Source organism: Caretta caretta, chromosome 5 (assembly GCF_965140235.1).
Source record: "Caretta caretta isolate rCarCar2 chromosome 5, rCarCar1.hap1, whole genome shotgun sequence".
In the NCBI taxonomy this organism is placed as follows: Eukaryota; Metazoa; Chordata; order Testudines; family Cheloniidae; genus Caretta; species Caretta caretta.
Genome location: NC_134210.1, coordinates 130982618 through 130999173, shown reverse-complemented (window position 1 = coordinate 130999173; position 16556 = coordinate 130982618). Strand labels below are relative to the sequence as shown.

Below are 16556 nucleotides of genomic sequence, written 5' to 3'. Positions count from 1 at the left end.
GTGTGTGTTTAAATGGCTTGTCTAGTTTTTGTAAAGTCCAGCCATGAGGAAGTTTGTGTGGAAGGTAGGTTTTTTATGAGAAACTCCCTGAAAAAGCACAAGAACAAATCAGCACAGACAAAGCCCTAGAATACCCCTGGTCAGGGTTCCATCTGCTACCCAAGATCCATAAACCTGGAAATCCTGGACACTCCATCATCTCAGGCATTGGCACCCTGACAGCAGGATTGTCTGGCTATGTAGACTCCCTCCTCAGGCCCTATGCTACCAGCACTCCCAGCTATCCTCGAGACACCACTGTCTTCCTGAGGAAACTACAATCCTTCGTGATCTTCCTGAAAACACCATCCTAGCCACTCTGGATGTAGAAGCCCTCTACACCAACATTCCACACAAAGATGGACTATAAGCCGTCAAGAACACTATCCCCGATAATGTCACGGCAAACCTGGTGGCTGAACTTTGTGACTTTGTCCTTACCCATAACTATTTCACAGTTGGGGACAATATATACCTACAAATCAGCGGCACTGCTATGGGTACCCGCATGGCCCCATAGTACGCCAACATTTTTATGGATGACTTAGAACAACGCTTCCTCAGCTCTCGCCCCTAATGCCCCTACTCTACTTGCGCTACATTGATGACATCTTCATCATCTGGACCCATGGAAAAGAAGCCCTTGAGGAATTCCTCCATGATTTCAACAATTTCCATCCCACCATCAATCTCAGCCTGGTCCAGGCCACACAAAAGATCCACTTCCTGGACACTACAGTGCTAATAAGCGATGGTCACATAAACACCACCCTATACCGGAAACCTACCGACCGCTATGCCCACTTACATGCCTCCAGCTTTCATCCAGACCACACCACACGATTCATTGTCTACAGCCAAGCTCTACGATACAACCGCATTTGCTCCAACCCCTCAGACAGAGACAAACATTTACAAGATCTCTATCAAGCGTTCTTACAACTATAATACCCACCTGCTGAAGTGAAGAAATAGATTGACAGAGCCAGAAGAGTCCCCAGAAGTCACCTACTACAGGACAGGCCCAACAAAGAAAATAACAGAACGCCACTAGCCATCACCTTCAGACCCCAACTAAAACCTCTCCAACGCATCATCAAGGATCTACAACCTATCCTGAAGGATGACCCATCACTGTTACAGATCTTGGGAGACAGGCCAGTCCTTGCTTACAGACAGCCCCCAACCTGAAGCAAATACACACCAGCAAACACACACCACACAACAGAACCACTAACCCAGGAACCTATCCTTGCAACAAAGCCCGTTGCTAGCTGTGTCCACATATCTATTCAGGGGACACCATCATAGGGCCCCATCACATGAGCCACACTATCAGAAGCTCGTTCACCTACGTATCTACCAATGTGATATATGCCATCATGTGCCAGCAATGAATCCCCTGAACACCCATTGTTTCATGTTCTCTGTGTATATAAATCTCCCCATTGTATTTTCCACTGAATGCATCCGATGAAGTGAGCTGTAGCTCACGAAAGCTTATGCTCAAATAAATTGGTTAGTCTCTAATGTGCCACAAGTCCTCCTTTTCTTTTTTCTAAATATTAAAGGCAGCGTTGCTTGCTGGATCGCTGGCATTGAGGACTGCCCCACCTTTGTGAAGATATCTGCGGAAGAGTGTCAGCTGATGGGGGTGCTGCAGAGAGGCCAGCAAACCACCCACACTCTGAACCCCTTCCTTCAGCAGAGTAAAGCTCCATGAACTGGTATCAATCTGGCAAAGCTCCTCTTCTGTGGCTCCTGAGAAGATCTCCTTACAGCTGAAGCACCATCTCACCATCTGCTTGGCCTGCTTCCCCAGCTCCACAATTTGGGGTAGTGCCGAAACACAGGCAAGGAGCCAGCCCAGTGGGCCCATTCCCAGAAAAATCCTGTGTTTTGTTTGTTTTCAAATGTCCTCCATGGACAGAATGAGAAGGGAACTGCTCAACAATGACCCCAAAGTGGCTTCAAAAATAATTGGAAAGGGATTGCTTGGGGGATGGCCAAACCCTGGAGACTTCATGGAGAAGTCTATGGGCATGTCAACATAGAGACATTCAGAAAAGTTAAGGCGAATCAACTAAAGCTGTGGAGTCAATGCATATAAGTTAAAACATGTTAACTCTGCTCCCTGTATGGTTGCTCTCATTCAGAAGCAAAATGGCCTTAGTTGGGAGAATTAAGTTAGAGTGAACTAAACCACTTTACTCCTGAACGAGAGCCTCCATGTGGAGGTTAACACACTTGAATTTATGCACATTCACTTCACATCTTTAGTTGATTCGCCTTAACTTTCCTTAATATCCCCAGACAGACAAGCCCGAAATGGCTTCCTGCATATCCTGGAGAAGAGGTACAACCCCAAGTGTCTTGGATTAGGGGAGAGATAAGGATCCAGAAAAATACACTGTATATCATGGATGTCACCACTTCTAGGTTGGAAGGGGGCAGCTGTCTAACAAAACAGAAACAAGAAAAATGAAGCTGCAGGAGGAATTTAGGACATTACAATTAATGATTCTCCATTGCCATGCACCTTGGGCTCCATTCACAAAAGAACTTAGGCACCTAGCTGCCACTTTAAGTGCCTAAATGCCAGAATCAGGCATGAGTGGGATTCACAAAGCCCCTGCTCAGCTGCCCCTGAACCCTCCAGAACCTAAATTTTTGCAGTAAAAGTTCCCTAGGCATCTATGTTTCTGTATCTGTGGTCACCCCATCTCAAAAAAGATATACTGGAATTGGAAAAGGTTCAGAAAAGGGCAACAAAAATGATGAGTGGTATGGAACGGCTTCCCTATGAGGAGAGATTAATAAGACTGGGATTTTTCAGCTTGGAAAAGAGACGGCTAAGGGGAGATATGATTGAGGTCTATAAAATCATGACTGGTGTAGAGAAAGTAGATAACGAAGTGTTGTTTACTACTTCTCATAACACAAGAACTAGGGGTCACCAAATGAAATTAATAGGCAGCAGGTTTAAAAAAACAAAAGGAAGTATTTCTTCACACAATGCACAGTCAACCGGTGGAACTCTTTGCCAGAGGATGTTGTGAAGGCCAAGAGTATAAGAGGGTTCAAAGAAGAACTAGATAAGTTCATGGAAGATAGGTCCATCAATGGCTATTAGCCAGGATGGGCAGGGATGGTATCCCTAGCCTCTGTTTGTCAGAAGCTGGGAATGGGCGACAGGGGATGGATCACTTGATGATAACCTGATCTGTTCATTCCCTTTGGGGCACCTGGCATTGTCCACTGTTCGACGACATGATACTGGGCTCAATGAACCATTGGTCTGACCCAGTATGGCCATTCTTATGAGCATACGCACTGCAACCCCATGCCAGGTGTCCAGACACCTAAGTCCCCAGAGCAAGAAACAGGGCAAGATAGGTGTTCCTCTGCCTAATTTGTCTGTATGGCCCAATCCAGTAAGTGTGCTCAGACCTCGCCTACCAGATCAGGCTCCTATTAGGAAGCATACACACGGCAGGGTGGGTGGGAGTGGGGAGGAGGAGGACCTCCCATATAACCTTTAGCCCAGAGGTTAGGGTACTCACCTGGAATGTGGGAGACCCCCATTCTGCCTGAAGGGAGAAGGGATTTGAACGGGGCTCTGCCAACTTTCAGGTGAGTACCCTAGCTACTGACCTATTGGGTACTCTGAGGTGGGGCTCCCTCAGTCTCTCTTGTTCAAGCTGCTCCACTGTGGAAAAACAATGAAGAATCCTCCCGCTCCTTTTCTCCCTCACCACCAGCTTCTTGCAAAAACCACAGAGGCCCTCAACCCAAGAGAGTTGGCAGCCAAGAATCCCCAACAAAGGGAGGCACCTCCCTGCAGCATGGACATAAGCACCTATCTCCGAGAAAGTGGTGGGGCTTAGCACACACCTCTCAGTTTGGCCTCTTCAATTGGCTGGTTTAGGCAAGGAGCCGCCTAGCTTGCTGGCTTTAGTGAATCCCCTGGAGAGGCACCTCTCTCTTCCCATTCATTGTATAGGGAGCCTAGGTGCCGAACTCAGGCTTTGTGAATCCCAGTTACCAGGTGACACCCAACATCACCACGCCTACATTTCTTTGTCAATCTAGCCCCTCCTGTCATGATTTACACCTGTATAGTGTGAGTGCAAAGCAGGTGTGAAATGCCACCTTTCTAATTTGGTAGCACTTTGTCCTCACTTTGCATCAGTGTAAATGACTACACAAAGTACAAAGCAATGAAGAATCAGGCCCTGGGTCTTTAAAAAAAAAGTACCACAGCATCTTTAATGACCACAAATGGTTAGGACTTAGGTTTAAGAAGGAAAGATCCTTTCTGCTACCTCTGCTTGTTACATTATCCCCCTACCTCCCTATGTATAGAAGCTACTGTAAATGCCGTGAGTCAACTTGTTTCTTTACCTTGGCTTCAGGATTGTCCTCAAACTGTTGTCTCACAAATGTATCAAAAACATCCCAGTAGTTTTCCATTAAATTTCCACCCAGTGACCATAAATAGCAGAAAACAAAAGTCTGGCAGACTATGGTTTTTAATTTTGATTGGTCCTATAAAGAAGAAAGATAGTTCATACATTTTGTACATTACTTTTCATTACATCAGTGTCTTAAAAAAAGCCCTGCAGTCATGAAAGCTGAATTAGTATTCAGTACTAACAATACCCATGGAGACTAAGCTCTGCATGTTCTCAATCCAATTCATTTAAAAATGAAAAATGTTCAACTTATGAGCCCACCTGGTCATTCTGAATAACACTTCACAAGTCTACAAACTGAGCTCCGTGCAGCTGAGGTAGGAGACCAGAAGGCTCGGGGAAGGGGGTACAAGGGGCTAGGGCTACAGGGAGGGAGGTATTTTGATTGCATTTTATTTTAAAATGCACTTTTAAATGCAAATTCCAATTTACTCCAGTTAAAACTAGTTTTCAACATTGGTCTAAAAGCTAACATCCCACTGATCAGAAAGATTCCAGTGCCCTTCTAAACAAAGAAACGATCATTTCTGAATATCAGTCAGTTCAGATCATTAATAGATTTCATGATTTCAAATCAAACAACACAAGCTACAAAACAAAAGTTATTGAACATAAAATGTGATTATTCCACATTTAAAATTTTATACCAGAATTGTAAGTAAGTAAGTAAGTAAGTGTTTTCTGCATATCTTGAGTGTATTATATAGTAGTATGTTAAATGCTTATACCATTTTAAGATCAGGGCCTCCTTTTCCAAACAGCAAAGACTCCAGTAAACAACAAAGCGTAGTAACTTTACTGATGTCCACTTGTGGAATAGCTTGTGAGCACTTTTTATTGACAAACTTTAGACCATCATCAACATAGCGACAAAACAGATCAAACAAATGCTGTTTTGCTTCCTCATTTAACTAAAATGAAAACAATATTTTTATGAATACATTTTCAAAAAATTGTTTTGAACAAAGCACACATCATAATAACAAGCTGTACAGCATCCTTGACATCCAGAATACTGATAAATTTTGTACACATGCACACTCAACACATTTTTATATATTATAGATATACAAATGAAGGATTACACTGACAGGAGTGTTCCTGCAACCCTGACTCACGTGAGTAATCCTTCTTTTCATGATTTATTCCACTGAAGACAAATAATGAACTGGAAATTTTCATGAAGTGGAAAAACACTTAGATGCATGTTCTGCATATTTTTATATATTTTGTACATTTAGATTCCTACTTTATTACAGTTAATTATAATTACTGGTTTATTAAAATGTTACTCTTCATAATAATGTTATTTAATTAGTTAAAATAAATAAATAAAAGTGTAAATCCTTGATATTTATTAAATATTAAATATCTGTTGCTAACAAGTTCTTTCAGGGGGAGATTTGGAAGTGTTACATCAGTACGTAAAACTAACTTTTCTGACACTTACTTTTGCAAGACCTGCCATCCAAGTCTGTACATATGGGATCCACTTCAGCTCCTCAGGGTCAATGTATACCATTCCACATCGGCTAACTGTTGCAGGTGAGGCAACCCTCAGATCTTGTACCTGAGGTATATGGATATTGCATGTAAAACATTATACCGTATATTTCAAATGCATGTAACAGAGAAGGTATATTTCCAGTTCCCTTCACCCTGAGTTAACTTGTGGACAGGCATTCAAGTACAAACTGCAATCTACCACCTTATTCATTTTTATTCCCCATTAGCTTCTTGATCTCCACCCTCCATATGCAATTTCCTCATTCGATCAGAAGACAAAAATGCATAACTGGTAAAGGAGTTTCTCTTTTTTTGGCATGCTGATTCATCACTATCCACCACAGAGTAAATTATGATCATATTCACATAGGGAACAGCTTTACTTAGCAGTTACGCCAAAAACCAAATTAGTTAAGCATCAATAAATAGGTCTGCTAGTGAAATGGTTTGGAAACCATGGAAAAACTGTGTCAACAATTTAATATAGCAACTAAATCAGGTTTTTGACATGACAAATCAGGAGAGCGCTCATAACTGCCTTTCAATTTATTCTTTACACAAGAGAGCTTTTCTAGAACAGCTAGAAACGTGGACACCTCACAAATCCTTGGCCACTCTGGAGAGAAAGCTAATGCACAATTTCTTGAATACGTGCAGGTCACTCTTGGCTTGGAGAATTCACTGTTTCCAGAACATTAGTGGATGTTATTTCTATTTAATCACAGCCGTAAGAGTTCTTGAACACTTTGATGCTAGGCTCCCAATGCAATACTCATAATTAATAATATGTAGTATTTTCCCAGTTACATCTAGCCAGATCATCATGTCAGTGATCATATTCAACAACCAGAATGCATGCATTTTCAACAGTAATGAGGCTTTTCAATTTGATTAATTTTGGTTAGTTGTTTTCATGGCTGTCTGAATAGTTGCAGCAGTATACTTATCCAACTAAATACTGATTCCAATGGAGTACAGTAGGGATGAATCTGGCCTAAAATATCTAGACTAGTTAAACGATACTTAAGTGGGATGTAAGAACCAGAGGGTTTAAACATAAAGAAGGGAAAAGAATTGCTTAGAGTGGCACAATGTTGAGGGTAATAAGGTAATGAGGCGAAACTTAATCCTGACAGGATATCAGAAGAAAATTCCAAACAGTGAAATCTGCTAGGAATCTTTCTAGCACTCTTTTTTTATGATCTATGAACGATGATATTATGTCAGAAAGGCAACTCAGTTTCTGGATAAAAATAAGATTGTGTGATCAGGTGACCAAGAGAGATACAATGAAATAACAAGAGTTACTCAAGTCTAATATTAGCTTCTGGGTAACTACCTGATGGCAAAGACTCCTTGGCTTTGACCCTGAATTGCTAACATGTGAAAGAGAAGTCATTCTGGAGAAATCCCCATTCTCATCCTCCATAGAGAGAAAAATAGAGACAGACCAGGACAAAAATTACAAACAAACAGATATGGCTAGATTGTCAGGCTCAATGGGTAGTGATCAACGGCTCCATGTCTAGTTGGCAGCCAGTATTAAGCGGAGTGCCCCAGGAGTTGGTTCTGGGGCTGGTTTTGTTCAACATCTTCATTGATGATCTGGATCATGGGATGGATTGCACCCTCAGCAAGTTCACGGATGCCACTAAACTGGGGGGAGAGGTAGATATGCTGGAGGGTAGGGATAGGATCCAGAATGACCTAGACAAATTGGAGGATTGGGCAAAAAGAAATCTGATGAGGTTCAACAAGGACAAGTGCAGAATCCTGCACTTAGGAAGGAAGAATCCCATGCACTGTTACAGGCTAGGGACCGACTGGCTAAGCAGCAGTTCTGCAGAAAAGGACCTGGGGATTACAGTGGATGAGAAGCTGGATCTGAGTCAGCAGTGTGCCCTTGTTGCTAAGAAAGCTAATGGCATATTGGACTGCATTAGTAGGAGCATTGCCAGCAGATCGAGGGAAGTGATTATTCCCCTCTATTCGGCACTGGTGAGGCCATATCTGGAGTATTGCGTCCAATTTTGGGGCCCCCCACTACAGAAAGGATGTGGACAAATTGGAGAGAGTCCAGCGGAGGGAAACGAAAATGATTAGGGGTAGAGGCACATGACTTATGGGTAGAGGCTGAGGGAACTGGGCTTGTTGAGTCCGCAGAAGAGAAGAGTGAGGGGGGATTTGATAGCACCCTTCAATTACCTGAAGGGGGGTTCCAAAGAGGATGGAGCTAGGCTGTTCTCAGTGGTGGCAGATGACAGAACAAGGAGCAAGTTGCAGTGGGGGAGGTCTAGGTTGGATATTAGGAAAAACTATTTCACTAGGAGGGTGGTGAAGCACTGGAATGGGTTCCCTAGGGAGGTGGTGGAATCTCCATCCTTAGAGGTTTTTAAAGGCCCGGCTTGACAAAGTCCTGGCTGGGATGATTTAGTTCGTGTTGGTCCTGCTTTGAGCAGGAGGTTGGACTAGATGACCTCCTGAGGTTTGTTCCAACCCTAATATTCTATGATTCTATGATAAATTCAGCTGCAGATCATATATCTTATCAATATAACAATATAGTCCCTAAATTAAGTGAAGCAAATCAGGAATATCACAATGAATATTAAATTCCAAGAAATTACAGTACCTCAAACACCATATGGATGGAGGGTGTGAGTTTGATTCTTTCACTGTTTGCCAAGCAAAGCATCTTGTTATCATCCAAAACAGTGTTCAAGTTTTCAATCCACAGTGCATCCACTGGCCCGTCACTGATGATCCACTTGTGATCTTCAGTTGTGTCATTAACAGCTGCTCGAACACTAAGACCCATCAAGCCATCTTTCCACTCCAGAGTTAAATTATTAACTTCACCATACAATTCACCCATTGTAATTGATTTGGGGTTCAGAATATAGGTTTTAACAGGCTGGTAAAAAGGGTTTTCCTCACCAGCCCCATGTAAAACCCCTAAAGACTGTGCCAAAATTTGGTAAACTGTAGTTTTTCCACCTCCTGTTGGCCCAACAAGCATAACACCATGCCTTACTAACATGGTTTCATAGAGCTGTATGACTTTATGAACCATGCTTGCTTCAGGCTGCAATCCTTTTGCAAGCATGACATCTATAATTGTTGATTGTAGTATCCCATAGTCATGTTCTGGGATTATGACTCCCGGGAAAAGATCAGAAATAATCCCACTGTCAGAGACAAAAAGAAAAAAAAGTCACTTTTTATTTTTGTTAATTACATTAAACTAATTAAAAATTACATGGATTATATATTTAGAAACATCCATTTTCATACTGAAGTACTCCTTATAATCATAGAATATCAGGGTTGGAAGGGCCCTCAGGAGGTCATCTAGTCCAACACCCTTGCTCAAAGCTCCCCAATTTTTTGCCCCAGATCCCTAAATGGCCCCCTCAGGGATTGAACTCACAACCCTGAGTTTGACAGGCCAATGCTCAAACCACTGAGCTATCCCTCTCCTCCATATCCATTCTCGTTTGTTGTTGTTTTCACTTGGACAGCTCTTGTATATAGCTATCACCTAATGTGCTAGAACGGCTGCTCCAGGGCTTAAACCAACATTTTCAAATGTAAGTACGTACAGTTAAGAACTTAAACCTATATTTAGGTACCTGAACTAGTGACCCAATTTTCAGAGGTGCTGAGAACCTGCAGCCCCCACTGATGTCAATGCAAACCTGCAGCCCCCACTGGTGTCAATGGAAGCTACAGGTACTCAGCACTTGTCAACAAACAAAACAAACAAACAAACCAGGCCTCTCTTAGGTAAAGCACTTAGGCACATGCTTAAGTGCTTTCCTGAATTGGGGCTTTATTGAGGTGCCAATATAGGGATTTAGGTGCTTAACTTTAAACACCCAGTGGATATGTGTGTGTGAGAAAAAATGGGGTAGCACAGGATCAGGTCCAGCATCAGCCCCCACCTCGCAGGATCATGGGTCCAGTGACCCCGGCTGCAGTAGGCTTCTGGCACTAGGACCGCAGTGGCAGGCGGGCAGGGTGGGCTGCATGCCTTAGCTCCATGCAGCTGAAGTAGGAGACCAGCAGGCACGGGGAAGGGGGTGCAGGGGCCTAGTGCCACAGGGGGCATGGAGAGGGAGTGCAGGGGGCTAGGGAGGGAGGTGCATCCAGTGCATGGGGGACAAATTCTAAGTGAGGGGACTGGTAGCTGGGGCACAGTCCCTGGATGGGTAGGTTGATGTTGTGGGGCAGTCCTTGGGAGGGCTGGGTACATGGAAGACAGTCCCTGAGTGAGGGACTGGATGCTGAAGGGGACAATCCCTGGGGGTGGCATTCTGCCCCGGACAGGCCACCCTGTCTGCAGGGCAGGCACGTGTGCCAGCCCAGTGTTGGAGGAGCGGGGGTCTGGATGCTGGATGCGTGGGAACTGGGCGTATGGCAGGCAGTCCCTGGCTGGGAGGGGCGCCCCGCACCAGGGAGGGCTCCTTATCTTTGCAGGCAGGCTCCGCAGCTGTGCTCTCCAGGTGCTCAACCGCGCCGCCAGCAGCAGTATGGAAGTGATGGTGGCAAGACACCATCCCATGCCACCCTTACAGTAAATTAATTAATTTTAACAGTTAACGTTTTGACTTATTTTGCTAATTAAAAATGCTCTCGGTAGACGTTTCCAGTGTTGAAATGAAAGGTACTGTATTGATTTGAATCATATTGCTGTCCTATAACAAATACTAAGCCTTTTTTTTTTTTTGGTAGATCTTGCGTGGATGCAGCCCACATAACACAATAGTAACTAGGTTGAGAATCACTGTGTTAGACATTAAGTGCAACAATCTCCACCTAAAATACAAATTAAACTACACTTAGAAAGTTGGGTCTTCTGTTTCACTATGGCAACATAAATGTGATATGACTAGATGAAGAAAACAAACTAGTATTATAGAAAATTACCTGAACAGAAGAGCATCATCTGCAAGAAATTTTGGTAGGTTAGAATCTCGTAAAGCCCTTATTAATACCACTTCCTCATTCAGATCTGGGTTCTCTCTTTTTAGTGACCTGAATTTTAATAAAAAGCAAACAAGATGTCTCAGTTTCACTCAATCTATTTTAATACCGACTATTATTCATGGGTACTGTAGGTGAACTTGTGTAAATAATCTCTCACAAAAGGACTCCCTAAGAATTCTAGTACATTTCACTTACACTGTCCAGATAAAATTTTGTGTTAACTCAAAAATCCACTTATTATATCTGAACTCCAACTTTTGACTACTCACCATGTTTCTATTATTTATTCCTCAGAATTCAGTAATACTGGAGTCTGGAAACAATCTTAGCCAATCACATCACCAACAGAAATTAGTGTATCCAGACATACTACTGCGAGTTCCATGCAAGTTTGTTACTTATCTTCAGAGGTTACTAATAGGGTTTGGTTTGGGGGTTTTTTTTTGGACCTCTATATGTGTCTTCCTTTTAGAATGTAGAAAAAAGTGTAGAGCTTTTGAAATTCATATGTTTAATAAGCCATTTTCAGATATTTCTGATGAAGACAGTCAGAATGTATGCAATAATACATATACTGCCTTATGCTCCCAGGCTACATTGTCCCTATAACCAAGGAATTTCTCTATTTTCATGTATTACACTAATGTATAAATGTATTGTGTAAAAATCATGCAGTGATCATCCACATTTCATTTACAATAGTGGTAATTACAGAAGGAATCTTTCTTAACATAAACATAATTTAAAACATAAAAACTGTTAATATTTCTAAGTATATAAAATTATATTCATACTAATGTTATATCTCACACAAAATGAGGATACTTACCCAGCCATGACTAATACAGATTTGACTGCTCTCATTCCAAAGTCATAATGGTCTTGTTGAGAAAGCTGCTCGCTACAAAGTTTGTACATTTGAGTCATCTTCCTTGCAAGAATTTTACTAGATTCAAATCCTTCAGAATACAGAATCACCTAACGAAAACAAGATATGTCTACATTTTTTATTAAATACTAGAATTTTTTATTTCTAGGGACTCAGTGCTGCTCTCACATTGTCTTCAACTGGCACTGAATGTATGCATATTAATATATGTATTAGAGATAAAATAAATTAACGCAAAATTATAGTAACTATAGTTTTTTACAAACACTCTCGGGTATGCAATCTTCTCCTGTCTACAGGAAATAAAGCATTAAATCAATTTACTTTGGGAAAATATTAAGGGCTAGATCTGCAAACCTTACAGTGGTGAGAATTTACTAATAGATCCATTTACTTTAATGGGAATACTTGTGTGAGTAAATACTCACCAGTGCAGGGAAGGGTTGCACAGTCTAGCCCTAAAGGACCAAAAGACTCACACTTAAGACTATGTAATAAAGTATAGCAAATATTTTAAATTACGGACTTATATTTCATGTCCAAACAGAAGAATGCTGTGTGGGATTAACTAAGTGGATTTATAAAGAAACTCCAACTTTCCAGGAAATAGTTTACAAAGAGATCTATGCACAAGCATAACTTCATTAATGGCATATTTGAGAAGACTCCAGGGAGATGGAGAATAGACAGAGACTCATGATAATATTGTGGTTCATTACTATTAAACAGTAACACTGCCCTCAAATAAACACTTGCAACATGTTTATCATATATATTATAGATTAGGGACAAAAGGGATCATTGTGATTATCTAGTCTGCCATCCTGCATACCAGAGGTCATATGACAATCCCTATATTTACAGGTACCTCAGCAATCAAGGCATAATTTGGAACCATCATTGAAAAGGGTCTGAAGAGAGCTTTTAGATTGTCAGGTAGCTCTGTTCGTCCAGCATAGCCAGGATTCATTGTGATGAATGCCACACAGGTCATAACCAACTTTATTTCACGTCCCTCAAACATAAATCGAGAGAGCTGTTTAAAAGAAAATGAAATGTCAATATACTTTATACTAAATTTCTACAAAATATAAAATCACACATTCTTTTTTAAAAAATTAGGACTTTTTTTTTGAAGAGACAGATTACAGACAGTGAATTGTGATTTGCATTTATATCTGAGTGTGAATACACTTGGATAATGCATTTTTCTTTCTAAGCTTTTGAAAAAGCTAATGTAACTACTGGCTTCACACCTGGTTTTAAATGTGAAACAAATAGAAATAAATATGAAATTCTCATGAGTACAGCAGAAAGCTTTGTGGAATTTCTGGTTATAAAGCGAGGCTTTTCCACAAACAGTTGGCTCTGCTAACAGAGGAAGACACCTCGGAGGTTCCACATGTCTAGAATTAGGATTTGCTGGTTTAGGATCCTTCAGTATTGGACATTTTGTTTTCAGTTCAGACACTGAGGACAGTACCTTCAGTGGGATCTGAGGCTGCTTTTTATTTCCTGAGGGACTAATGACCAATGCAGGCCTCTCAGTTCTCACTGAACCAGCAGTTATGGAACCAGAGGTTTAATCCCCAGAGCCTCCTGAACTAGAAAGGCTTGAAGCTGGCTCTGATGCTCCTTGAGAGATCCTGGGGTGAAGTTGCTGCTGATCATGCACCATGAAGGAGAGTGTTCTTTCCCCAGCTAAGCCAGACACCTCCTACGGGCATCTGAAGAGGAGAATTCAGCAGAGCAAGAGGCACATCTCCTAAATCCTCACCTCTTTCCCTTTGGATCCATCGTAGGATCCATGAGCCCACACTGAGGTGTTGGAACTAATAAAAATGAATAAAAGAAACAGTTTCCACACATAAAATAAACAAAGCTAGAATTTCTAATACTAATCTAACCAACTGAAAATGCTGACAGAGGCACTGAGTTTTTTAAGAGGTTGGATCAGTCTGGGGAGATTCCTGGTCCTCTGCTGTTAGATAAGTGGTGACCAGGAACATTTTGTGAGACGGAGCCCCCTCCTTCTCTACTAAGAATTCCAAGACATTGGGGGTACAATGCCTCACTGCTTGTTGCTTTAGAACACAGTGACCTGATTGTCCATCTGAATCAGGACGACCTGTTGCGAAATCAGGTTTCTGAAAGTCTTCAGTGCATAGTGAACCTGACCCTAGGAACTGAAGATCTGCACTCTGTGGAGGAAGGCTGAATAAGAATAAAAGATAAAAGCCAGCCCTCAAAAAGGAGAGCTGAGATGAAGCAGAGGTGGATCGTGTTTATCTTCCTGCTTCCTGGAAAGTGGAGTAATAATGCCATTGGATGCTTTCTGTGTAGGACAGAATCCATGGAGAGGTACAATAAAGTGCTTTGTGATCTCTCTAAATGAAAAGCCCAATGGGTCAAACCTACAGCCCATTTACCTGGCCTTTGCCTTAGCTCTAGGTAGGGAAGTTAAACAGTGAGGGGTTGGAGGCCTTTCTAATTGGGGGTAGGATGCAAGGAAAGCCACAAAGACCCCCATCACATCCATCAGCTTCAGGGCTGCAATATCATCCATGATCTGCTATGCAGCCCCAACACAGTGGGGTTACAACAATGGATTCAGGTAGATGAAAATCAACAGCCCTCCCCATGCCTCTTCCCCATATTCTCTCCTCTGCAGGCCTGCTGTGGGGGCCACTGTGAAGGTGTGGTCTCTATGCTCTGCCCCACCCCACACGTCAAATCACGCTGGGTGCACAGCTCTTGTTTGAACCAGAAGATTTAGCCCTATAGATATGTAAGATGTTATTAGCCATTATATCTTTCAACAACAGTTGTGACTAAGTTTCCAAATGTGTAGCAGACTCCTAGTTTTGGAATCCATCACCAATGTGAACAATTGATCTCTCCCAATTTTACTAATTTCTTCTGGAATTTCAAAATCTCCATTAATGGTAGGTCACCTCAAGATCTACTCTTTTCCACTGTGAATAAATCCAACTCCCCTAATACTTTTACATAATTCAGAATGGAGCCAGGCATTATCTTAGTTGCTGTGTACATACATATCCTTCATTTAGTATGATGACACACGGAAGGACCACAGCCTGGAATGTTCGGGAATGGAACTAAAGTTAAGTAATAATTTATCAGACTCTTTAGAGAGGAGCTTAAAAATGGCAGAAGGCGAGAATGTTTAATATTCTGTGACTAAGAAGTGTGCATGAAAGAAAAGTACTTACAAACGCTAAATTAGGCAAGAAATTAGATGGATTTGTTTTATAGAATTCAACTGAAATTAATCTGATGGTCTCTATTGGGCACTGAAATTAAGTGAAAATAGCGTAAGTGTTACAGGTCAGAATTAATTAACATCCACAGAGTTGTGCTGGGAAAAGCTTTTGAACAATAATCCACTTTAATAAACACTAAAAAATAAAGATTTAACTACATTTTCCTGAAAAATAAGAATCTGAAGAATCTAAAAGTTTAATATCCAAACATTAAATAAAATTGATAATGGAGGACCACTCCTGTTGTCATATGAGTTGGTGATTTTAATTCAACATCATGAAATATGCCATCACAGACCCAATTCTGTAAACAGTGACTATTGTGTATCTTTTCTCCAGTATGTAATCCCACTGACTTCAATGGGTCTACATGCAAGAGTAAAGATATGCACAGTAGCAAGTCTTTGCTGGGTCAGGCCCATAGTTGGCATTGTTTAGCACCCTTGCTGGAAATCTCATAATAAAGGATAAGGACTGACTGGACGTGGAGAATGGAGACTCAACTACCCTCGGACCCTTACAAGTGACCTCACTAGGTCAGGGTTATGACACATTTTTGGAGAAGCTTATATTGCTGCAGTCTGTGTTGTACCTATACTGTGGTTAAATAAAGAATTTAAGATCTCAGTGTCTTCACTAACAGGACATTCATTAAAAATGTACATAAAACACTAGGTCTGTTTTAATATCTAATAAAAAAAGATATTACCTTTGCAGCTTTAGCATTCCTAATAGTAATCAGCTGCTGAGCAATCACAGACAGAACTTCAATATCAATTCGGTTAAATTCATCAAAGCAGCACCATGCTCCAGACTGAGCCAAACCACTGAAGAATCGTCCCATCATCTGAAATCATAGCACAGTCTTAGCTTAACACTGCACTGGCATGTCTCCAGTTCTTCAAAAGCAATGAAGCTAGTTAATCCAGTTTGAGAGAAATGGAGAGGAAGAAGAAATGTCACTTTGTGGAAGAAAGAAAAACTGGCTTATTTATACAGTGTACAGCATGATACGGGCCCCCATTCTGACTGGAACATGCATCCAGACCACTGAATGAGGCAGCGGTCCTGGGAACAAACAGCATGTTATTCTGTAATTAAAGATGCATATGCACAAGGCGCAGAATAGAATGTTTATAGTAAAACCCCCAGAATGATTCCAATCAATTTGTAAGCCATATTTTTATGCATACTTGCTTTTGATCGGCTTTAGGTAGTAAAAGCACTTCAAGATACTTTCATCAAGTGGGCTAATTTCGAACTAAAAAAAATAAAGATGATTAAGGAGCAAAGAGAGAGAGACAGAGAGAAAAGAGGCACTACAACAGGGGTTCTCAATCCTTTAAATAGAAGAGAAAAAGAAAATTGGGCCTT

At 41.4% G+C, this 16556-nt stretch overlaps 1 protein-coding gene across 5 annotated transcripts in view; it reads right to left on the bottom strand.

Moving 5' to 3' along the window:
• Positions 1 to 16556, bottom strand: part of DNAH6 (dynein axonemal heavy chain 6) — a 192412-nt gene that overhangs the window by 127203 nt on the left and 48653 nt on the right. For all 5 annotated transcript variants that reach the window (XM_075128903.1, XM_075128900.1, XM_075128899.1 and 2 more), the window contains 8 exons: positions 15892 to 16029; positions 12767 to 12934; positions 11839 to 11987; positions 10950 to 11057; positions 8653 to 9208; positions 5965 to 6084; positions 5243 to 5425; positions 4444 to 4587 (listed from right to left, as the gene is read on the bottom strand). In XM_075128903.1, coding sequence (XP_074985004.1) covers positions 4444 to 4587; positions 5243 to 5425; positions 5965 to 6084; positions 8653 to 9208; positions 10950 to 11057; positions 11839 to 11987; positions 12767 to 12934; positions 15892 to 16029 — 1566 coding nt within the window. The remainder of the gene's footprint in view (positions 1 to 4443; positions 4588 to 5242; positions 5426 to 5964; positions 6085 to 8652; positions 9209 to 10949; positions 11058 to 11838; positions 11988 to 12766; positions 12935 to 15891; positions 16030 to 16556) is intronic.